This window comes from Momordica charantia (assembly GCF_013281855.1).
Source record: "Momordica charantia cultivar OHB3-1 chromosome 3 unlocalized genomic scaffold, Mcharantia_2.0 BLBB01000003.1, whole genome shotgun sequence".
Taxonomy (NCBI): Eukaryota; Viridiplantae; Streptophyta; class Magnoliopsida; order Cucurbitales; family Cucurbitaceae; genus Momordica; species Momordica charantia.
This window is the reverse complement of record NW_028275161.1, coordinates 19,798,804-19,822,354: the sequence shown is the minus strand read 5'-3', so window position 1 is coordinate 19,822,354 and position 23,551 is coordinate 19,798,804. Positions and strand designations below refer to the sequence as shown.

Here is a 23,551-nt window from a genome sequence, read left to right as displayed (position 1 = left end):
TATTTAAAAGTTAAAAACTAAAAAATAAAAATTTGAAGCTTAGAGCCGAGATATATATACATATATAACTTCATGAAATTTAAACATTTTATCACAATAAAAATTAAAAACAACAAAATTAACCAATTGAATCCAAACTAGAGGCAAGCCATTTTACCTATACAATTCAAACATAAGTTACACATAATATTCAGTCTGAGTCTCAAATTCCCTACGAATCGTTGCCTTGTGCCATAACAGTGCTAGGCGATTAGATTTATACGTTAACATGTAAAGGGAAGTTTTTACTTACAGAGAAGAAACATCGGCATTCAATAGAAGATCAAGATTCTGTAAGTAGAAACAAACGGATTTGACTCTATGCACATACTTTCCTTAGAATGTCTCCACGCATTACATGTATGAATTTGCACATAATTACAGAATGTTCACAGAAGATACAAACAATACCCAGAATATGAAGAATCAAAATGATGAGGGGTAACTTTCTGCCTGAAGACTCCGACCGGTTTTCGGTCGATGACCTTTACATTTCCTACTTTCCCTCCATGAATCTCAACATATCACTTTACAACTGACGAAGCTGGAACTGGAAGCAAGCACCCAGGCAAAATTGTGGGGCATGACTTATGGTTCCAACTTGAAAGGTGCTGCATCTCCACATTCTTTCTATTAGGGGGGTTGTCAGCCTACCTACTTATTTGTGTTTTGCCAGAAATTTGGCAGGGAGAACGAAACTTATGATTGTTGAAGTACTAGGTTTAATTCCTGAGCGCTTCGTGCTAGAGAACCGCCTCTCCTGTAGCAAAATTATGCAGAAAAAGAAATGAGACCCAAGCCGAGATGTTAACTGGTAGAGTCCCAGAAGAAAATGATTATACCTTACAAATGATGGAAGAATTTTTTGAATCTTCTGCAGCTGGGTGAAGCATTGCTTACAGCATTTTATCCTGTGAGTTTCAAGCGGATGACGCCATATTTACTCCGGTTTACATATATATTCTAAAGGAACTGAAAACAAGATTAAAAACCACCTCTGCTCTGCATGAAGGTCAACACCAACTACTGGAGGTGCTGATACTGCTGAGGTTATAACATGACCGAAAACCGCCACAAGCTTTAATAGAATCTCCATTGACAAACTGGCATGCCTACCATATACAACGTAAGCCGTAAGAACTTCTTACATCTGAGTGAATTGTCCTCAACAGGTATAGACATTTTTAACTGTTGAATTAGCGGTATTTTTAAAGGGCATTATGTCAGTGACTTTCCAGACCATTTCAGTAAGGAAGGGGCATAAGATGGGAATAAGTTCAGGTGGTATATTTGTTGAATATCCTTAAGCTCGAGGAGTAAGAAATTTATTACCACTTCACACCTGAGATAATTACCTTTCTATCTTGCTATCCAATAAACCCACGAGTACGGGAAGCAGGCACGAGAATAAATCTAGAGTCAAGACATCCATCTTCTCAATGAGAACGCTGATCACATCTGCTTGCACCTGCATCATAACCTAATTGTTCTTGAAAAGCGCCATTTAAAAAGAGAGAAGATACCAGTTGCTTAAAAAAATTGAAGGCACTTCAAAGTATTAAAAAAAAAAAAAAAAGCAACCGCGGATGAACCAATTCAAAAGATACCCACAGAATGATCCGGCAGCCTTGTCAAGGCATTTATGGCACCTTTCATGTCATTCCACTCCCAAAAGTGTCGCACCACCTGCAAGATACTCATTGATATGAACGAAACTTCCAAGAACAGAAAGTTAATGGTCCAAACAAAAATATCAAATAGGCATTCCAATCGTAGGTATTATAATCATCACAAATAGATTGATAAAAGTCACACAACAAAACTGTTTCTGAACCAAGCACATTGATAAGCCAGCATGTTTTTTTGGCGGATGTTGCTTTTTTTTCTCTCTTTTTCAAAAAAGTCGACTTGTGAAGTTTATGAAAACAAGTTTCACTTTGTGGCTCGTTTACAAACCTACCGCTGTTAAAGGGGCATAGTTGTAGTTCACGGTTTGTTTCACATTAGTTCATTGTATAATCTACATTCTGAAAGAAAATTACCTGCAATTTTGTCAGGCGGGAACGGAGGCTGCTTAAGAATACATCATGAGATTGCATTAAATCTTCAATGACATCCCTATCATTTGGAGAGGTAGAATCCCTTCCAGAAACTTGAGGCTCCCCTTTCTGCCATTAACCAAAAAACACAAAATGACTGGTTTGAAGAAACCTAACAAAGTAAATATGTGCCTATGTCCGACTTGCATTTATGAAAATTCATTGACATTCGCTATTCTCTATAACTACTGCATGGAAACAATTTTTCAACAGAAGCACAAAAATTCCTCAATTGGATAGCATTTCAAACAACTTCAAATGTAACCTTAAATTCTAATAAGATTGATGAGGTTCATTAATTTCAGGCCTTTACAAAAAACAAGAAAAAAAATCAGCTTGACAATATAAATTTGCAAAAAGACGCCCGAATGAAGTGCTATAAATATATGTAAATAGATGTCATCATATACATTGGAACACCGCTGTCTATTTAAAGCTTCATAGTAGCTGTACCTGTAAATCGTCTCTTCTATCTGTTTCAGGGATACGAGAAGGTATAATTGTTTTCACTTCATAGTTATTTGTTGTTTTTGCTTCACACTTAATGGTTGGCTTCTCAGTTTCAGGGGTACGAGGTCTAACCATTGCCCGTACTTCATACTTATTAGTTTGTTCTCTTGACTTCTCAGGTTCAGGGACATGAGAGGGTATAACCATTGCCTGTACTTCAAAGTTATTAGTTCGTTCACGTGTCTTCTCAGGTTCAAGGATCTGAGAAGGTGCAACCATTGCCTGTACTTCATAGCTATTAGTCTGTTCTCTTGTCTTCTCTAATTCAAGGACATGGGATGGTGAAACTGTCGTCTGTACTTCACAATTATTAGTTTGTTCTCTCCTTTCAAACCTCTCGACTAGAGTGCGAGTCCTTCCAGGAACAACTGCCACTGCAAAATTAAGATATAAGACCATTCAATTTCCACACATTTACTTCATATTTTCTGCCAGTGGCAAATAGACAAATAGACATGGATTACAAACCTCCATTCACAAATTTAACGGAGTTGACCGCTTTGCTATCAACTGATTTATTGCCTGGAAATTTTGCCATAAAATAAAATAAAAAAAAACTATATAAATGGTTTTAAAATGATGCAGACATATAATAATAGAGCATCCACGCAAGGTAAGGACAACATCTTACGGATTTCTTGTTCAGAAGGCATCTCAGCAGAGGGAACTTTTTCAATCTTCTCTTCAATACTTTTGATGTCAGAAGTTTTTGTATGAGAATCTTTATGTACTTCGGGTACAACACTAGCTTGGAAGTTTGGTTGTTGAGTTCTATTCAAATCATGGAAGGTATGACTAATATTTACAGAATCTACAACTGGTAGTTTCTCGAGATCAATTTTTCTACTTGAATCAACTGACACTGATAGTTTTTCAAGATCCATTTTACTATTTGATGGCTTTCTTACATGAGCTGGTCTGAGTAACATACCACGCCTTGTCTTGGAAAATGTGATAGATTCCCTTACAGAGCTTGGTGAGTCTTTACCCTCGGTACTATCACAAGGTACAACCGGGGGTTTGTCGTTTGATACTTCATTGGATTTCATTTCAACTCTTGATGCAGGACTTTGCTTTGGGCTTGAATCATAGCTAATCTCCTTTGAGTCCAATGTGAATACAACTTTTGGGGAGCTTAAAGATTCAGCTTTCTGTGGGGCAACAGGCTTTCCACCGGTTGCTTTACAAAAACAAAAAATAAAATAGAAACTATATTTAAAATACATGTGTGAAAGCAGACAAGCATGCATAAAATAAGCTATATGTGACATGAAATAATTAGTTTATACTCGTCTCATTGGTATTCTAAATAGCAAAATCCCCTTATGGGAATATCTGACCGACCAACATGAAGTGCACATCAGTTGGATAAATTTTAAAGACACAGAGGTTAATCCTGTTCCTGACTATCAAAAAATGATAGAAACCTAAAGAAGTTGGGTGTCCTATGTAACGGTTGCATGTTGCATCAAAGTTCCGGTTTTTTAATACAATTTCCTGTTCATTTGTGTTAGATTTGGAGACCCAATTATTGAACCCGTTGGGTCAATTTCCAGTATGCTCTGAAATGCAATTTATTATGTTGGGCAGTTGTAAATAAACAGAAAAGGAGATGGAGCGAGCTGCGGCCAGACAACTACAAAGGTGTGAACAATGAATTCAGTATAGCTATAACATATTTGTATTGCATGAAGAGAGAAACCAGCTTCATCGCTAAAAAGATAGAGATCCACTTGGTGATATTATTAAGATCCAGGTTCTTTTCCTAATAAAATTTATTACTTTTGGGGATTTTCTCTGTTTTCTAGCAAAGAAACCATTGCAAACTCATGGTTGCAGTTAGAAATTTATTGCAAACAGTGATTGTACTCCTAACACTTAAAATAGGGTCACGGTCAGGAACCTATCATAAAAACGTTAAGCACAACCCCTCCTTGCGAAGCAGAAAATGAAGACTTACTGTCTACGTATATGTTTTTTATCTCCTTGGTTTCATAATCAGGAGACACAGATTGCAGATTTGAAGTCCTTAGACCAGCTCCAATGCTTTTGCAAGCTAGATTGTTCTTGAAAGTAGAATTAGATTTCTGTTCTTTCGGCTCCTTTTGTGCAGATACTGAACTAGCTCCATAAGGCTCAATATTCTGGAAGTGAGAACAGAAAATGAGGATACTTTTTCTTAATTTACTTGAAAAAGAATGTGGGTAACAGTAACACACAAGTTTCCAAAAAGATTAGGTTAGTATACCGCTACATCAGCTACCCAAACTCCAACAGAATTTCTATAAAATGAGCAGCTCAAAAGTTTCCCATCATGAATGCAAAGGTCACCAAGTGTTGACCATCCCATATCAACAGAATCATGACAGATGACAGGCTCCCATGAATATACCTACAATACCAATGAAAAGAGATATGATGTTAATGTTCGGGTAGATGTTATGGAGGTAATAACTCTTTATTCTGGATCTCGTTGTTGTGAGAAAGTATCACTCCTCACCTTCAGACTTTCATCTAGACCAGAAAACAGGGTCCTCCCATCTGGGTGGAAGGTGATTGCACGTACTCCAGTTGCCTGGATAAAAGATATTAAGTAACTATGGAGGGAGAGAGTATTGAAAATCTTGTAACTTTTTGTTAAAAGAAATATTTTAGAAAGGTTCAGCACCAAAAACATGGAAATATGCTTCACTTTCCAACATTAATCTCCCACCTGGAGGAAGAACAAGAAACTGACCATCTATTACAATGCTAAGGCAACTTGTCTTTCTGAACAGAATAGATATACCTCTGGTCTTGTAGATCCAATCAATTCAAAGGTTTCCAAATCCCAGAATTTTACAGTTTTATCCGCTGACCCTGGAAATATGTATCATACAGTAAAATTTTTACTCAGTGAGGGAGAGAGAAAAGAGAAGGTAATCTTAGGATGCATAAAGGCAATAATACCAGTATCATATTTTTAATAAATATAAAAAGTGCACCAAGAGGGCATTGTTATTTGAGATCTGCATATTTCTCTTGTTTTGGGGTGGGGGGAGGGCGAGACAAGCAGGAGAGATGCAATTTAACTACATCAGGCAGCATGAAAAACTAATTGCTGTTTTTGTATTTAAGAAACTTCCCACTAAAGCATCAACCATTTCATCTTTCTTTCACTCACCTGTCGCAAGGAGAAACTCTAGTGGATGAAAAGCTATGGATCGAATGTGCCCTTCATGGAACTTAAAATCATGCAACAGCTTTCCTGCAGTTAGATCCCATACCTACTCAAGAGCAACTTCAAATTATGGCCATGATAATAATGATGATAGAAAGCTACGCCATTTATAGTGTGATTCATTATTACCTTTACAGCACTATCAAATCCACCAGAGACTACCCATCGACCATCTGGCGTGAACTTGATAGTACTAATGCCTTGAGTGTGACCCTTGTATGTGTGAATGCAACCTTTCTTTCTGATATCCCAGATTTTTAGATTAGTGTCTCTTGAACCTGATGCAAAGAACTCACCAAATGGATGAAACTCAACTGCCGTGCAGTTTGATCTGTGACCAGAAAGAGTGCGAACCACTACACTTCAAGAACATAACAAAAGATTAGAGGTTGTAAATTAAGGAAAATAATCTTATGTTTTTATCAACAATTGAAGGCAGCAATTAACGTTCTATAAATGAACAATGCACCATAGTTATATATGACCGATGATTTAATTAACAATAAATACTCATCTATTGGATAGGAATTTCACATATATGTACAAGTAAAGAAAATTGTCGAGCAAACTTACTTTTAGCCTCTTCAAGATCCCACAGCTTTATCACACCAGAAGAAGCTCCGGCGAGCACCAAAATTTCAGCTGAATCAAAAGCTACTGATTCAACTGGATTAGTATGACCGCACAGACTCTGCACAAGACCAAAAGAAAAACTCCAAGTCTATTACAAGAGAAATTACAACCATGGACCATATATTGTGCCAAAATGTAATCCAGAAAGAATATGCAGCCAAAGGATTTCAACAATTATTTGTCTTTAATTGCATTCTACAAAATCACAATTTAAGCCCCTAAAGTACAAGGATATTTTCATCAACAACATGGTGAGGATAAAAAATATGTCTGAAGACTGGCCATCAGAATGGTACCCATCAAATATACAATTCTTTAACCAACCGTCAAATAAGTTCATGAATATGCATATAATAGGAAACTTATGAATTTATGACATGTCGTCCCTTCGAGGACACCTGATTGCGTACAAAGAGATGGAAGATGAGGCATTCTACTAACCATCAAAGAATGAGGTTTTCCGATTGTCCAAAGGTTGACTTTATAATCTCCACCAGTTATAAACAGTCGGCAAGCTTTTTTCCCAATACTTAGACAGTTGACGTTTGCTGAGTGTGCCGCAAATTCCTCTGGTTTCAAATGGGTCAAGGAAATGCTTTATAACCATAGAAGTTGAGTTAACCCCTTAACAGAAAAAAAAAAGTTCTAATTTTAGCTTTAAGTCATGTAAATTAAAGAAGATAAGCGCCCAATGATATCCAGGAAGCTAAAGAAAATAAAAGAAAATTATTAATCGATCCACGTACACCATCCTGAAGCAAAGGCATTAACTATCCCGAGACATATCAAATTAATGAAAACAACAAAATACGTTTGCACAACCATAGCATGAAGATCATCAATCCTAAGTCATCAGCCCAAAAAATAATTAACCTCCGCTTACACTTCCTCAACATCCAAAAAGAGCATTCCAATCCCTAATGCTATAAATTCGGTCCTAAAGTTGGTTTATGCTTAGATTCATTGAGCTCTTCTCAGCTAACTAGAAATCTGATCCCAAATTTTCCGCGGAGAGCAGGCAAAAAGCTAAAATGACTGAAAGTTATCAAACTCGAATTTTAGCTGAGCATCCGAGCAAAAAAAGAAAAAAAGAAAAAATCACAGTACTAAAGATTACAAAAGGATACGTAGTTTATATCCACGCTTCGCCATTGTCCAGGAGAACTAAGAGGCCAACTCTGAAGTAGAAATAAGATCGGAAAAACGAAATCCGCGCGTTGTACGACTAAATTGAATTCACTTGGAACCGAAATTGACTAGAAGATTCAACGAGCAAGAAAGCTCCCAACTCAAAACAGAGGTCGCCACTGGAAAACGAAAATCAAGAATCACCGTGAAAGATGAAACGTGAACTGCAATTCAGCTCAGATTTGGGATTGCAGTGAAGAAGAAAAGTTGTGGGCTGAAATAGTAAATGAAATAAAAGGAAGAGAATGGTTGTTTGCTTTTAGAGATGGGAACCATAATTCATTCAGACCGTGACTGAACCATTTCCGTATTGTTCTTTTCGCATTTACCATTATACCCCTCCTCTGTTCCGCAACTGGATGAAACCCACGCCCACGCCTTTTGGGCTTTCTGGTCATAAACTGTGCGGCGTGTCAACCCCAAATCCCGCCCCTATATTTTCTCGTGGCTCATACATTTATTTCCTTATATTTAATTTCTGATCATTATTCTAAAATTTTTAATACCATTATTTTTTCTCCGTTTATGTGGTTTTTAAAAATAAATAAATAAACAAGAACGACTTCTGTCAAAATCATATGGGTTGGCCATTCATTTCAGTTTGAAACAGCCAAAGGGATTCCTTGCAAACTATTTTCTCTTCAATATTTATAATTTTCAGGTATTTTTCTATTTTCAATTTGATTATGATGTATAATTTTGATAAATTATTTATACTTTAATTAATATGAAAGCTCTAAACTGCCTAACTGAAATTATTCGCAGTGCACTATTTCTCTAATTTTCATATCTAGACAAAGTTATCTTGTTAATTTAGGAATTAAATAAATTTTTATTATTTGTTAAGTCATATACAAATAAAATTAATGGCTTAATTTAAATATAGAGGCTAATTGCCCATTCTGTCTGTGCAATAATGAATATGGTGTGCATGTTCAGGTTTCAACGCGGAGAAGGATGGCACTATAACGTGGACGATTTCCTCTCGTTTCCCAAAACATTTTTTTTTCTTATTTTTTTAAATCTATATCTGTTAAATAATATCGATCATAGTTTTTGACAATAAAGTATTCCTAATTACCAAATTATTCATTTTATGACAGAACTCTTTATGAAATTCGCTACCTGCATACTGCAGATTTTAGAAATTGAAGTATTGTTTATGGTGAAAGAAGACGACACACGACAACGATGTAACAACCTATAATACTGCAATTGGAATTCTATTTAACTAATAATAAACATAGTAATCAAATTACGAAACAAAAACTGTCCGATTAAGATATCAATTATATAACTGTAGGTTAGCGGTTTGAATCTCTATATATATTTGGTAGAAATGTTACTTTCCGTTCCGACAATATTCGGATAATATACTCGATTTTAACCAACTCAAAGTTGGGAAATAACTTATGTTTCATAAATTTGAATTATTTTAAAATTATGTTTTGTGAATTATATAGTTTGAGAAATGGTTTTAGAAGTTAAAGATAAATAAATATTTGGGATGTGCATGACTTAATTTGGAATACATAGGCGTACCCTACAGCTGGAAGAAAACGTACAAATGTTTTTATCTCGTAGCTGTTTTTTCTTTGAAAAAAATTCAGTTTTGAGATTTTATATTTATTTTATTGGTGGGGTTTCATGACTTGTTGGGGCGAAGTATTGTGATGTATTAATTATTATAATATAATGTTTGAAATACTGTCAGTGGGGTTTGGAATTGGGGAATGTTGGTTTTGCTACTGCTGAGTACTAATGTTCAACCCCAGAGAGTGAACACTAGCTTGATTTGTGAACTTAGGCCTCAGGGGATTAAATTTTAGTTTAGTCTTCAAATATGTTCATTATATTTTTACCTAATGATGTTTTTAAAAAATATGTTTTGATATGGGACTGCAATTGTTGATATAATGGTATTAAAAAAAATTAAATAAGGGATTAAAATTTGATGCAAAATTTAGAGACAAATCATTTTGTTCCATCTATTTATATAACTTAGACTTGAATTGATTTAGCTACGATGTTAGGCTACTTTTGGGCCTAGTCCAATGGGCCATTTACACATAGTCCAAATGGGATTGATCCAAATACGAACACTCGTCACCAATCTAATCTAATGTATATAATGGACTAGATTGTTCCATCAAATGAATTTATTCATATGATATCTTATCTACTATATAGTCCGGCATTTTTTTAGCTCTACTAAGAAAACCTTGTATGATAAGTATGAGCATGTTTTTTATATCACTCATCTAGAGTAAAGCTAATCTCATCCTACATATTTCACCGAATAGTATGATATTATTTAATTAGACTTAAACCACATGATTTTGTGTTTGGACTCTACGTACCTAAAAGATGTCATATGAATATAATAGAAATATTCTATTTACTCGTATACTATTATTTTATTTTTAGTACAACATATAAGAGTGGGGGATCGAAATCACAACCTCTTGGTTGGAGATATAGGCCAATTATCGTTGAACTATGCTAGTTTTGACTATTTACGTGTATACTAATGTTCACTGCATTATATATATATATGATTAATTTTCTATCGGACGGTTTTCAAAAAACCATTGAGAATATTTCAATTCTCCCAACTTTTTATACACAACATAAGGCGGAATAAGACATCTCGACTTTTGTTTGATTTAATTTTTCAATCTAATATGATTTTGCATGTCCCAAACCAATTGAAGGTAGAATAATTAGGATGAGAACATATCATAGGTCTTGATTGGCATTTAAATCGATCAATTAATAAATAGCTAACATCATGATAACAAACTTTACTTAAATCCATAAACAATAGCTCAACTGGTAAAATTGCAATTAATTCAGATTTTTCATATCTTTAAGGAAAAAAACAGAACACTTGTCCTCTTGCAACAAGGAAAAAAATAATCAAACATTTGAATGTCGGGAAGGCAGCCAACATCTCATGCCATGGGGTGTCATATGACCTCCCAAAAATCCAAGAATTTCTGTCCCAAGGACTTTGGGTTCCTTCACACTCACTCCCTTTTATTCCTTTTATTTTCTATCTCAATAATGAGTTCCTCTATTCATTTATGTCCCCTTTAATTTCGCTTCAATGAGACTATACCATCACTCTCCCTTTCAGAAAAAAAGTAATAATTTTTCTTAACATAACATTACAAATATACGAATAAAGAAAAGAGATTCCTAGAATTTTAAATAAGTGAGTTATAAAGTGTCTAACCCACACATTGAGAACGAGAAGTTACTTATATAAAGCTACGATTAAGGACAACGATACTCCAAATATGATATTGTCTGTTTTGGATATAAGCCTTACAATTTTGCTTTTAGTTTCACTAAAAAAAGTTTGGTACTAATGAATCACTCTTTTTTCTAGTCAATGTGAGACTTTGTTTATGCTCCCACTCAAGATCGTGGTTCTTTTGACTTATCAATCTTGGTCGGATCCTATTTTTAAACCGATTGCTCGTTTGAACGTTTTAGACTCTGATACCATATCAATATTCACGAGGTTACATCTCAAAATCATTTGACCGTGAAATCTTTTAACAAAACCAACTATATGATGAATATACTTAACTAACTATATAAATTAGTTATAATCAAAACATAAACTCAATCAAAAGTAATTTTTGCAACCTCTACAACGCCTATTACAACTAAAAAAAATGATTTCATTATTTATGATCATTTCAATAAGTGATTGATCTCGGTCGAGGAAGAAAAAGAGAGAAAATGACGAAATGGAATAAAATAATTGATGAATGATATTTTTTGTTAGGAATAATGTTAATGTTGTATAAAGGAAAGAGGATGAGGCACATGGCGACGACCCAGTGTGCCTCTTCCCGTTCCCGTGCACATGCCTAACCCTAATCCTCTGTAGGCCTACAGCATCTTTTGTAGCTTTCTTTCCAAAATTATGTTTCTAATAAATGCCCATTTTACATATTTTCCTTACTCTATAAAACTTGTTTCATAGCTTATTATTTGAAATTAAAACTGATTTAAAGTCGTTTGTTTAGTTGGAGTTTAAGATTTTCGTAGGACCGTTATCTAGATTTACACGTTTGTTTTTAGGAATATTGTAGGATACCCGAGTGTCTCTAGATGACATTTTGAAACATAGATTTCTAAAATTACTATGTTAAGGCATCGTTCATTCTTTTTTCTTATATTTTATTTTAATCAAATTTCTTTGTTTTGTTTTAATCTTGATATTTTCCCAACCAACTCTATTCAATTAACTAATTAAGTAATATACTTCATTTAAACTATATAATTTCTACCTTTATTTGGTTGGTAGATTTCTTTTTTCAAGATTGATATTAATTGTCATTCAAAAAATCTGCTAAAAAACCAATATTATTTCCTCAAAATTTTTCTTGTGATCTGATCATTTAAAAATATAATCCAATATAAATGTCATCAACCACAAATTTTTTTTTTAAAGAATTCAAGGTCAAGTTCAAATTGGAATTAATAGTTAATATTAAATATTTTATAAAAGTATCAAATTAATATAAATTAATGCGTTCCAAAATAATATTTATATTTAATATAAATTAAAGTAGAAAAAAAAACTATTAAATCAATAAATACATAAAAACCAATGTATAAATTTCATGAATATTTACGATATTTCAGACATTTAAAATTGAAAAATATAAGATGCCGAACATTAAATAGCCACTGCCAAATAAGAATAAGAAAGAGTTTAAAAGGCTCAACTCACCTTTTTGAGGGATGGGCTTTAACTATCATCGTATTTGATTTTGGTATTCTTAATAAAGAATAAAATAAAATAAAAAATAAAAAATAAAAAAATAATCTAATATGATTAAATTATTTTTTGAGGTCTTCAAGTCAATGTAAGACTTCCAGCTTCACAAATTACGAGTCAAGCCTTCGTTTATTTTGATTGGATACTTTAATTAAATCATACACTCATTAGCTTTATAATTGGGGTACACATTCAAAGTGATTTTAAAAATTAAAAAAACACATTAGGTCTTTTTATAGTAATTTTAGAAAAATTAATTAAACTAATATTTCTCTAAAAAGTGCTAATAGAAAAACATTACCATTAAAACTACTCTCTATTTCATGGGAATCAGATGGTTATTTATATGCTCGTGTTTGTTTGATAGAAATATTGGATTCTCGAACATTCTTAGATGTCCGGGCATCCTAAGATACCTATACGGAAGGCATCTGAGTAATTTTGGATGTCCTCCTATAACCTGAATTTATAAGATTCCGATTTTGAGGGCATATTCTATTGACAATTTTGTCCCTCATCGTTTTTGTTCTATAATACAACATTTAAGATGCAAGTTCAGTATCTTAAATTAGAAGTTTAAGAAAATGATAGGAGAGAGTGGGCACTATTGAATTCACGAATTTGTCGAACAAACTTCTATTTTTGCAAACCTGAATTCAACGTCTTAAACTAAACTCACAACCCCAAATTTCAAACACAAATACAAAATTTTACCATAAGAAGGATAAAAGTAAATAGAGAGATTTAGGGGATCTCATGAGAAAAAAAGTTGGTTGTTTTGTTTAACATATCAATTTCTTGCAATGATTCAAAATAGCTATTCGTAGAGCTACTTTCAAAACATAATGTCAAAATAGTTATTTATAAAGCAAATTTCAACTTAATCCAATAAAAGCAATTTTGGATTCCCTTCTCTTCCCGCAGATGCATATCCCCTCCTCTTTCTCTCTCTCTCTCTCTCTCTCTCTCTCTTTTTGCGTGGCTATGTGAACGTGATACCAGAGCAGAACAGAGCAGAGCAGAGCTGCACTTAATGCAATTCACTCTCCTCCAACCAATCGCTCTCCCATTTTAAACTACTCTTTCGTCTTCTTGCTTCTCACTCTCCACTTTCCTTCTCCCTCAAAACCCAAAACTGCAAAATGCTTCTGAAGAATCTCACACTCTGAAATCAGAGCAACAGCAGGAGCTGGAGCTTGTTTGTACTCATCTTCTTCAAAATGGGTTGCTGTGTCAGTACTGGTAGGACTTCTAATTCTGCTGCTCAGACTTCGAGATCTGGTTCTTCGCATTCCAAAATCAATGGCATTGGAAGCAGAGCACCCCCTCCACTGGAGGAGGAGTCTGTTAAGGAGGTTCTCTCTGAAACTCCCAAACCCAAACCCAAGCCGCCGCTGCCGGGTCTGCACGTTGGCTCTCCGGTAGGGGAGAGAAAAACAGAGAAATCGTGCTCCGGGAAAGTCAATGGGGGAGGAGATAGGATGGAGACGAAAATCCCCATTTACCCTGCTGAAGAAATTTCTGAGGTTTCCGACATTTGCAGCTTTAGTGAAACCCTGTCTACTACTACAATGACAGAGAAGATGATGGATGATTACGAAGAAATACGTCAGAGGATCTGTAGATCTCCGGCGAAATTGCCCAAAAACCGGTCGCTCTCCGACGACTGGGTTCCGAGGAGAGATAGACAGGTGGGGAAATCGCCATCGCGAAAATCCGATCAATCGCCCGGCCGGTTAATCGGCGGCGGTGTGGGAGCAGTGAAGTTGGTGCAAAGTAGAGACATGGGACAGAGCATCGCCAGGCGAAGTTTGAGGCCGGAGCCACGCCTGCCAAACAAGAGCGAGAATTCATGTCGGAGGTCCAGATCCCCTGCGACCACTCGGACCGACGGTGTAGCCTCCAGAACCGCCACTGGGCGGAGCCCGTCTGTCCGGAGGTCCGGAATGTCACCGGGGCGGGAAGCAACCACCGGAAGAGACTGTAACCGGAAAGAAGCACCACCGGCTCAGGCTACACAATACGAGACTCCAGAGGGAAAATGGCGGACAACAAACGAGTCCCTCGATAACCCACTTGTTTCATTGGAATGCTTCATCTTTCTCTGATATAGAGAAATATTCCGGCCAGTTTACCGGACCGGTGAGTGCTGTTTCCGGCACTCCGTTCAATCCACCTTTTTTGTGTGTTCTACGGCTGGGTTTTCCATTTTTGGGTCTGGAAATTGTAGTAAGTTGTAAATAATGAATGTCAAAAAGGTCAATTTAGGAAATAGGCCGTATCGGCACAGTTGGGTAGGCGAAATCTCTCTGTTTTCCCTGAAAGTAAATCTTTTGCAATGTTGGTACAGAGATTTCAATTTTCATTTCCCTCTCTCTCTAATTAACATCTTATGGAAATTGAAGATTTGTTAGTATTAATTCTACGCTAAAAGAGTGGTTTTTATGGATAATCAGAGACGTCATCCAAATTGAACAGAGTAGCTATTAGTGAACTCTGGTTTTTGTGGTACAACTAGTCAGGATTTTCTGACCAACACCCTTAAACCCATTAAAGACAAAAGGGTAGGAAGAAAAATAAAAAGTAAAACTTTGAAGTCAGCACAGCACAGCAGATGCTTTCTGAAAAGAAGAACCGATCAAAGATTCAGATCAGAGTTAAGACTTAGAGTGAAGAAGAAGGAAGGATGGACGAACAGACCAACTTTTTCTTTCTTCTGCACTGGTAAAAAGTAATAACAAATCATCTACCATTGCGTCCAACTTTTGCTTTCTGTGTCGACCGACAAAAAAATAACAAAACAATTCCAAAGCTGAAGAAGGGAAGATCTATCCATGAGAGAGGAAACCTGTTCGGTGGTTGCTCAAGTTTGATGTTGTGTAATATTGTAATGTATATTCTATTAAATGTATTTGCTGTCTTGCTCTTGTTGGATTCTCAATTTCGGGCTCTGCCATCAACAGAATGGAGAGAGTATTAGTTGTTTTGGAGTTTTTGAAACTCTTGATCTTTTCGGCAAGAGACAAAAGGAGGATTTCCTTCAGAGTTTTGATTCAGAACTCCAAAAATATTGCTCTACGTGGGATATGAAATTTGCCACTTACCAACTCTTGCGGCACTTCATGCATCTTTTATTTTGATATCATTTTGTGCAAATACAGATACAAATACTGTCTGATTTAAGAGGTAGAAACAGATTGGACAATCATAGAATATAGAAGAAACGAATACAAGTTTCATACATATCTAGACAGTTTCAATTCCGCTCATACTCGAATACCATTTTACATTGCACCACTTGCTCACAAACTAAGATATCTATTTGATTGCTAAGGTGATCAAGCCAAATTTGAAGGGCCAAAAAAAAAAGGGATAAAAACTGAACCTTGTAGAAGGCATAAGAATGTGAAACAAGCTACTTTGAAATAGGGCAATGTAGTCAGAGGAGGTAAAGCAAGGTGGGCTGTGAGCGTATGTACAGAATAAGAACCTCTGGAAGTGGGGGGGAAAAACAGCCTCAAATATGGTACCTTTCTGACTACTGGGTTCTGGAGATTAGTTTTGCTTGAATAAATCGTCACTGAGTAGAGTTTTTACAGAACAGACCTCTTTTCCATGCTTGGTTTCTTTGATCTCATAGGGAACTTGAGTTTTCAGTGAGATGGGAACTGGTGGTGGCATAGGATGTGGTGTTGTGTTGATGCTGTGGCCATGGAATGCGTTCGGGAGGACAGGGAACAGGAGCCGGGTGGGCGATGTACGTAGGTATATGATCTCCTGGCATCAGCACTGAAACTCCACAGGAATAAACAGTCATCTGCACATAAATAAAACAAAAACGTTAGATCACTAAAATCGTCAAAGAACAATATCCCAGTTTTAAGGAGTATGACAGCAATAATTTTTACACGGTATTGCTGCTTCTTCTTTGTAGTACAAATGGATAACATTTCTCACAGAGTTAAAGGGCAACAAATGACTTTGACACTCAGAATCTTGAGATCTTACAACATTATAGTGAGATTGTGTTGTTGATACTGAGAAAACATTCTAAGAGAACAATAAGGTGGAAAAAAGAGGCACAAAGTTGTACTTACATATAAAAATTCAACACTAGATGTAGTACTATATTGCCAATCAAACGATTACCAGAAATTTCAGCAGGATTTTACCATTGCATTACAAGGACAGGCAGATTAAGGCTAATCATAGGTGACTGATTCAAGAAAAAACCTTGTTGCATCATACGATCAAGTGCATATATTGAGCTATAGACTTATAGCTTGGTCCATAAAGTTGAGGGAACCAAACTTCTTGGCTTTTGATAGGAACTAGAAATTGAACTGGAACTTAAGCAAAAATAGTAGTGACGCAAGAAAGGAAAACTGAAAGATCCCAAGCACTTCAAAAGGCCTGGACTCTCTCAAAACTCACTTTATTTATAACCACTCAGAAAAAGTAAACTGAGGTCGACTTGATGATGCAAAGTCGAGGGGAACCGAGTGCCGAAAAAACTGCACTCTAACAACTTCTAGGTAATTACAGTCATGTCCTTGTTCATATCCCTAACATGTACTACCAGTATTCCTAACAGCTTTCCACATACAGGTATTAGCCCTGTAATTGGGGAATTAGACAGGACCCCACTAGGTAGGCCTGATGTGTTTCTTTGAAAGCTACAAGGAGCGCCCGTCGATTAAAGATGTGTCACATGGCAATAAATATGAAATATATCTTATCAACAAGGTTTGGACATAAAATTCTTGACACAGTTTAGCCAGCAATTTTCCACCAATAAATCTAATATTTTTACAATGTAAGATAGACAAAATTACATCCTGAAGTCCATTCTTCATACATGTTTCTTCTTCTAACAAATATTATTGTAGGGTGGAGGGGGGAATGACCCCATATCCATAACAGAAGCAAGGACCATGTGGATATATAAAGCATTGAGATTGACTTTGATGCACAATTTGGTGGGACAAAACACCAGAAACACTTTTGTCAAAAGACACTATAGGGGCAAAACAAGAAGTGACCATTAAACAAACGACTATCAGGTCCTTGCCTAACATCCATAATTACAAGACAATGCCGTCCTATGATAATGGAGGTGCGTATTTTGAAATGGAAAGAGACTTATAATTATAAGTAAAGAACAAATTATATGTCCACTAGCCTGTTCTTTTATTTTTTCCCCCTCCATTTTAGAGTCGAAGAAAGATTGGGCTGATAAAAGTCAGTGCTCGTGAGCAATGCTGAAGCATTCAGGGAGAAGGCAAGAACTACGAGCTACACTTGAACTTTCAAAACCAATTGAAGAGAATGGAACTAATTAGGAGAAAACTGCAAACTAATCCTTTTAAATGTAACTTGGAAGAAAAGTCAAAGTTAGAAACAGAACAAGTTGTTCTGATTCCAAATTCAAGAACACGGGTTGTCTCAGTTAGTTAACTAGTACAGGACGAGAAATTTCCATTTTGAATTGAAGACTGCAAGAACTTTGATCCAACAAACACAAGACATTCAGAGAGAGAGAGAGGGAGGGGGATGTAGAAGAAAGGCCTCAATTTAAAACTATTCAAAACAGAGACAAAGACAAACAAATGAGAAATTATGCGCCTCATGTATTTCCGAATTCCAAATATCCAAACAAAGCCAGCAAAAAATATCTACAATGTACAACAATTCACCATCGATAAGCAAGAAGCAACAAAAATTAAGGTGAAACGAAATGATGAAACAAATTTGTTAAAATTAAGTGCACCCTCTGTCCTCCACATGATTTTTCAAATTTCAATCCATTTCATATTACAAACTAAAATAAGATAAAGGAGACAACAGAAATAAGATAAACAAACATACGGACATCACTTTATAAACCCAGTTCTTTTCGGCCTTTATCCCAAGAATCCAACGGTCCAGATAAGAAAACCCAGAAATTAAAACAGGGGGTGTGCAGTAAATGGCAGCAAAATCAAAATCCAAAAATTGCAGACGAAATAGAAACAGCGAGGAGGAAATTGGGCGAACTCACTTTAGGCGAGGGATGGCCAAGCTTTCCCGCAAACCTCACCTGCGCCTCGGGGTCAAGGTGGCTCCGGCCAGCGGTGTGAGAGAAAGCCGTGGGAGCAGGTCGCAAAAACCTTTCGAAAATGGCCATGACCAAGAACATAGAGACGAGAATGGCGGTAGCAACAAACCCAAAAGAGACGGCGTCGACTGAGTTGTCGAAATGCCTCCAGTGGTCCTCTCTGTGCAGGTCTAGAGGAGCCCCAATTGGGGACCATCCATAGTCTTCTTCACCCATATGATGCCGAAAGGTTTCAGAGAAGTTTCCCCGTTTCGACATAGCTGCTCTTGTAGCTCATGGCAGCTTAATTAGAGAGAGAAGTGGAGGGATTGGATCGAGAGTAGTACAAAAAGTATTGGCAGTAGTTAAGGCTTTTCGCTGTTGTCAAGAAATTGAGCAGTCACTGAACTTGTAATATAGGCCCCAAAAACAGAGAGAGAGAGAGAGAGAGAGAGAGAGAGAGAGAGAGAGAGATGTGAAGGTGGTGTGGGCTATCATCTCAACACAACGCAACATACAGTTTACCGGAGGGTGAAAAAAGGGCTTTGGAATTTGGATGCTTTCTTTCGGAATTTGCAATTCCATTGTCGTTTGGAAAAATGGTTGTTTTGGGTTTTGGTTTTTGGCTAAAGGCTCTGCTGAAAATTTTACAAGTAATCAGCTTTTTGACCTCAATTTTACAGTTTCAACATTGCAACCAAAGCTACCGAGTATCCACCTCTTTGCCATTACACGAAGAAGAAAAGAAAAGAAAAAATAGCACTACTACATGCCATTAATCTTTGCATTTATGAATGAAAAAAAGTTACTAAATTGGAAATATCAGCTCCCTCAGCTGAGAAATAACTTTTTTGAAAAATTTAATGTTTTTTTTTACGAGCATTATTGAGACCGAAGAAATTGAATAATTAGATTAATGGTTCCTCCATAGGACAACATATTGGTTGTAATATGGGCCAACATTTTGCCTTTTCTGGTCTCATTGTTGCACTTACACCCACAGGGCCCAGCCCAACAACTCACCCTCCGCCCCCCTCCCCCCGGCGTTGGACCGACATCAAATTCCTAGTTTACCCCTCTATTTCCATCCAAATTACACAAACTGCCATTCCTCCCTCCAGAGTTCAATTTTTGTGCGCCGACGAAATTAATTGACTAGAAGGAAAGAAAAATAATACTAGATCCGACCCAGTTTGTTTGTTGACTGGATTCCATCCTATTGTGAATGCAACCACTCAAAGTCTGCGACGTGGCTCGATCTGAACGAGCTGTAAATAAATAAATAAAATAAAAGCCGGGGGGGGGGGGGGGGGGGGGCAAAAAAGTACTGCCCAGGCGGACATGTCAACTTCTGGTGTCTATCTTTTTAGACCGAACCCGAACATGTGGAGCATCGAGTTCCTGGACACCGTCCCGCCAAAATCAACGCTTCAGATCTCACCATGCGATGACCACTGGATCCCATCCGTTGAGGCAGTCAAAAGCACACAAATCCCCCGCGTGCGTGTGGAGTGGAGCATTGCACGTGTGATTGCGTGTTGAAATGCACCAAATTGAAAGCTTGCAAAAAAAAATTCCTCATTCGTCCCTCCTTGGACCCACGAAATTTTAAGCGTGAGTGAGACAATAATGTAATAATTTCCAGTAATAAAAAAAAAAAGAAAAAAAAAACTTGGATCAATAATTGAAGGTGGCCTATTACTTCACCTTGTATTGTAATTTGTAATCGGCCATCATAGCTAAAGCCAAACACCCCCTTTATATCTTGTTATCTTATCACATTAATTTACTTTAATTTGGCACAAAACGACACACAACACGACACAAATATACAACTCTTTTAATCATTGGATAAGCAAAACCAACATCTATTTCTCGTTACTTTTGTATGATAAAATTTTTAATTTCGAGATGGTGAATAGAGTTGTGGAGAGGACTAAGTGAGATGAATAATCATAATGATTGGTTGTGTTTACTTTTTGAATTAATCTTTGTTTGGGTGCTGGGAGAGTGAGAGACAGGGCGGCCTTTTTTTACTCTGCTTTTGATGGGATGGGCCCATGGAGCAGGCCTAGTTGTTACGGATTTGGGCTCCCTACCACCAGCAGCCCTATCCCAATGGGCTCGCTTTGAGTGTACCAAAAGCCTTCCATGGGGCCCATTAAACCCCACTCCCTGCCCCACCATAGATACTACGGTCCTTCCCTGCAAGTATACTATATTTTTACTTATAATAGTTATGCACCAAAAGTCAAATACTTTTTCCTCTTTATCTCTTATTTTAATTCACAATAAACTAAAAATGATATCTTTGTTTTGTTTGGCTCAATAATTCTACTTTGAACTAAACATATATGCCTTACCTAATACCTATTAGTAACGCATAATATAACTTTTCATTACAAACCATGCCTTTTGGCTTTGGATAGAATTTAACCCAAAAAAAGGGGGAAAAAAGTGTGTGAAGAAAAGAGAAATATTGAGGGGGGCAAGAAAGAAGCATATGATGATGGGGAGTCGCTTACCTAAAAAGAATAGCCCAGAAAATTCCAAAAGAAATGGGTTGAAAGATCTGGAATCCAACACAACACTGCTCATTCTCTTTTCTGAACACCAGATTTCGGCTCTAGGTGTAAGGTTTAGTTTGCCGAGAAAACCCACAAAAAAAAAAAGTAGTAGCTAGGCTGGAACTGTATTGCTTTGCTTATGAATTAGGACCATTCAATTTGGTCTTGTTCTTTAACGCCACTAATATCTGAATCTCCACATATATATATTCATTAAAGGACAATCGTTTGCTTTTCTTTCTTTTCAGAAATACTTTTAGTAAAACTTTAAATATGGCATCCACTTCTTGAACTTTGCAGCCTTTAAATAAGACATTACTGCAGTAATATATCGTTGAATAATAGAATGATTGATCTCATTCTACTGCAAATAAAAAACAAAAAAACTCATTCGGCCCAATTATTAAGAATAAATAAAGGACAGTGACAATCAAGAAACGGGTTAGTTGTACACTAACGTTCAAATTATTGAGAAGCTCACCTCAAGTATTATGATATTGTCCGTTTTTTACATAAGTCTCACTAAAAGATCTCATATTAATGGAGATGTTGTCCCTCCTAAATATATCCATGATCTTCTCTTTTTCTAACCAATTTGCAAACCTAAAAAGAGAAGTATATAAAATTGTAATAGCTAGGAATGAGGTGGTGTGGAATTGGATCCGACCAAGGAGGGTATGTGGATGAAGATGGCATATCATATTTAAAGGAAAGCTGTGACTTTTGAGGGGACAAACAGCAGCCAACCCACGTGAAAATCATACTAAAAACTCTACATTTTTTCCTTGCTTTGGTTGCATCAAAAAGTGACAACCAAAAGCCAAAAGGATATTAAGTAATATGAAATAAGGGCCCTCTTTTTTTAGTATAATTCCATTTATTTCATTTCAAATAATTTGTTTTTGTTTTTATAAACTTGAAGAATTGTATTGATGAAGTATATTATTTTATTACAAAACAAATAAAATTGTTAATAAACATGGTTTTTTTTTTAAACAAAAGGTAAAATATTTACATTTTAATTCTAAGATTCACCTGAAGTGAAGCAGTGATGATTTATCATCGGATTACTATGGCTTTTTGAAAAATATGGTATAATTTCTTCTATTATTACAAGGGACCAACTTGTAGCAGTAGAGAACCTGCAAATGGTCCATTTGATGTCCTCTGTCCAGTTTGACATATATGGGCCTTCATCTTGGGCCACCAGTAATTAAGAACCCATGGCCCAATAAGTGTCAGATTTCATGTTTTTTTTCTCTATTGACTAAATAGACAATGGAGGAAGTTGAACCCCATTCCAGAAGAGCTCTGTAAATGTTCTAAAACAAAGTTTTAATCAACAAGGTAGATTTCTGAAAAATTCAGGAGAAAAAAAGGACCAAAAAAAAGACAAAATAATATTTTCCCTTCTTTACTATTAGGGGGGGGGGGGGGGGGGGGGAACTCTCGCAGTCAAATGAGACTGAGAGCAAGTCCAAATTTATCAAACACATTTCCTAAATTAAAAAAAAAATCACATTTCCACTAGAAAAGCAAACGAACAGTTTTTAGAATGCAATTCTCGAGCAGGATAGAGAGTTGAATTTATCATAACTTATCCCCTTAAGCTTTTGAGTCAATTGCGGAGTAAAGAAAGAAAAGCAAGAGATGAATTTGGAAACCCCCACAAGGCTATCTATTTAATAGAATTCCAATGGTTCATATGGCCTTTAGTTAGAGACAAAACAGTAAGGAGTGCGAAAGAAGAAAAATAAAAACAAGGAAAATTTTATTGATGCTGATTGATGAATAAAGAGCCACCCTTGCTCATTTATTGCTGCTAGCCTTTGTCTGTGGGGACTTTATAATTCAACCCCTCAACCTTATTCAATGTGAACTACCACCACTCCCACATTGGGATACCAAACACAGCAACAGGATTGGAATATTACCTCCCACTATTAAATATTCTAAATCAGCGGTTTCTCATCAATTGAATTGTCCCTAATAAATGCACAAATGGTAGCAGATGACTCATCTTAAATAAGAAAAAGGAGGCAAGATTTTGTTTTATTTGTTATAAACACAAGTCTTGAATTTTGATTACCCAATCCAAAGAATCTAACTAAATATCAGGAGAGGATTTCGAAATCATTTCAAAAGATAAAAGATAGATCTTCAACTTGATAGTGTAATAAGAAGGCATTAAAATCGTAGCGAGATTCATGTAAGAATGAAAAGGAAGTTTTTCATACTTCCGTAGCTCGTGCTCGTGTATAAGCCGAGGAAGTAAGTTTTAAAGAACTGAATTCAACAATATGCAAGAATTTGTCTTTTTCAAAAAATAATAAAAATATCTTGAACTCTAAAGAATCGGTGTGGTTAGTTAAGTTTCTGAAATGGCCATTAGAATATGGTTTCCTATTATACTGGCTT

General features: G+C 36.1%; 3 protein-coding genes across 3 annotated transcripts; 1 reads left to right on the top strand and 2 right to left on the bottom strand.

Annotated features, from left to right (window-relative positions):
• Nucleotides 1–337: 337 nt before the first annotated feature.
• LOC111010762 (Transducin/WD40 repeat-like superfamily protein) lies at nucleotides 338–8,008 on the bottom strand. The gene is made up of 18 exons (XM_022284296.2): nucleotides 7,629–8,008; nucleotides 6,943–7,070; nucleotides 6,442–6,559; nucleotides 5,998–6,224; nucleotides 5,812–5,914; nucleotides 5,437–5,507; nucleotides 5,149–5,223; nucleotides 4,897–5,040; nucleotides 4,609–4,792; nucleotides 3,280–3,828; nucleotides 3,117–3,170; nucleotides 2,592–3,022; nucleotides 2,082–2,207; nucleotides 1,651–1,725; nucleotides 1,395–1,507; nucleotides 1,035–1,151; nucleotides 882–950; nucleotides 338–799 (listed from the first exon to the last, which is right to left on the bottom strand). Exons 1-18 carry the CDS (start codon nucleotides 7,651–7,653, stop codon nucleotides 739–741), a joined length of 2,670 nt encoding a protein of 889 aa, XP_022139988.2. The 5' UTR covers nucleotides 7,654–8,008; the 3' UTR covers nucleotides 338–738.
• Nucleotides 8,009–13,386: 5,378 nt separating this feature from the next.
• Nucleotides 13,387–14,859, top strand: LOC111010693 (uncharacterized). Its single transcript, XM_022284196.2, has one exon. The coding sequence runs from the start codon at nucleotides 13,711–13,713 to the stop codon at nucleotides 14,596–14,598; it is 888 nt and encodes a 295-aa protein (XP_022139888.1). The 5' UTR covers nucleotides 13,387–13,710; the 3' UTR covers nucleotides 14,599–14,859.
• Nucleotides 14,860–15,668: 809 nt separating this feature from the next.
• On the bottom strand, nucleotides 15,669–19,021 carry LOC111010664 (CTTNBP 2 amino-terminal-like protein). Its single transcript, XM_022284160.2, has 2 exons — nucleotides 18,531–19,021; nucleotides 15,669–16,307 (listed from the first exon to the last, which is right to left on the bottom strand). The coding sequence occupies exons 1-2, from the start codon at nucleotides 18,843–18,845 to the stop codon at nucleotides 16,125–16,127; spliced, it is 498 nt and encodes a 165-aa protein (XP_022139852.1). The 5' UTR covers nucleotides 18,846–19,021; the 3' UTR covers nucleotides 15,669–16,124.
• Between the last annotated feature and the right edge of the window lie 4,530 nt (nucleotides 19,022–23,551).

Coding starts and splice junctions, on each gene's coding strand:
- LOC111010664 (XM_022284160.2), bottom strand. CDS start 18,845: ATGTCGAAACGGGGAAACTTCTCTGAAACCTTTCGGCATCATATGGGT. Junction 16,308..18,530: donor TTGGCCATCCCTCGCCTAAA/GTGAGTTCGCCC, acceptor ATTTATGTGCAG/ATGACTGTTTATTCCTGTGG.
- LOC111010693 (XM_022284196.2), top strand. CDS start 13,711: ATGGGTTGCTGTGTCAGTACTGGTAGGACTTCTAATTCTGCTGCTCAG.
- LOC111010762 (XM_022284296.2), bottom strand. CDS start 7,653: ATGGCGAAGCGTGGATATAAACTAC. Junction 5,224..5,436: donor TTGGATCTACAAGACCAGAG/GTATATCTATTC, acceptor TCTTTTATCCAG/GCAACTGGAGTACGTGCAAT. Junction 951..1,034: donor GACCTTCATGCAGAGCAGAG/GTGGTTTTTAAT, acceptor TGAAACTCACAG/GATAAAATGCTGTAAGCAAT.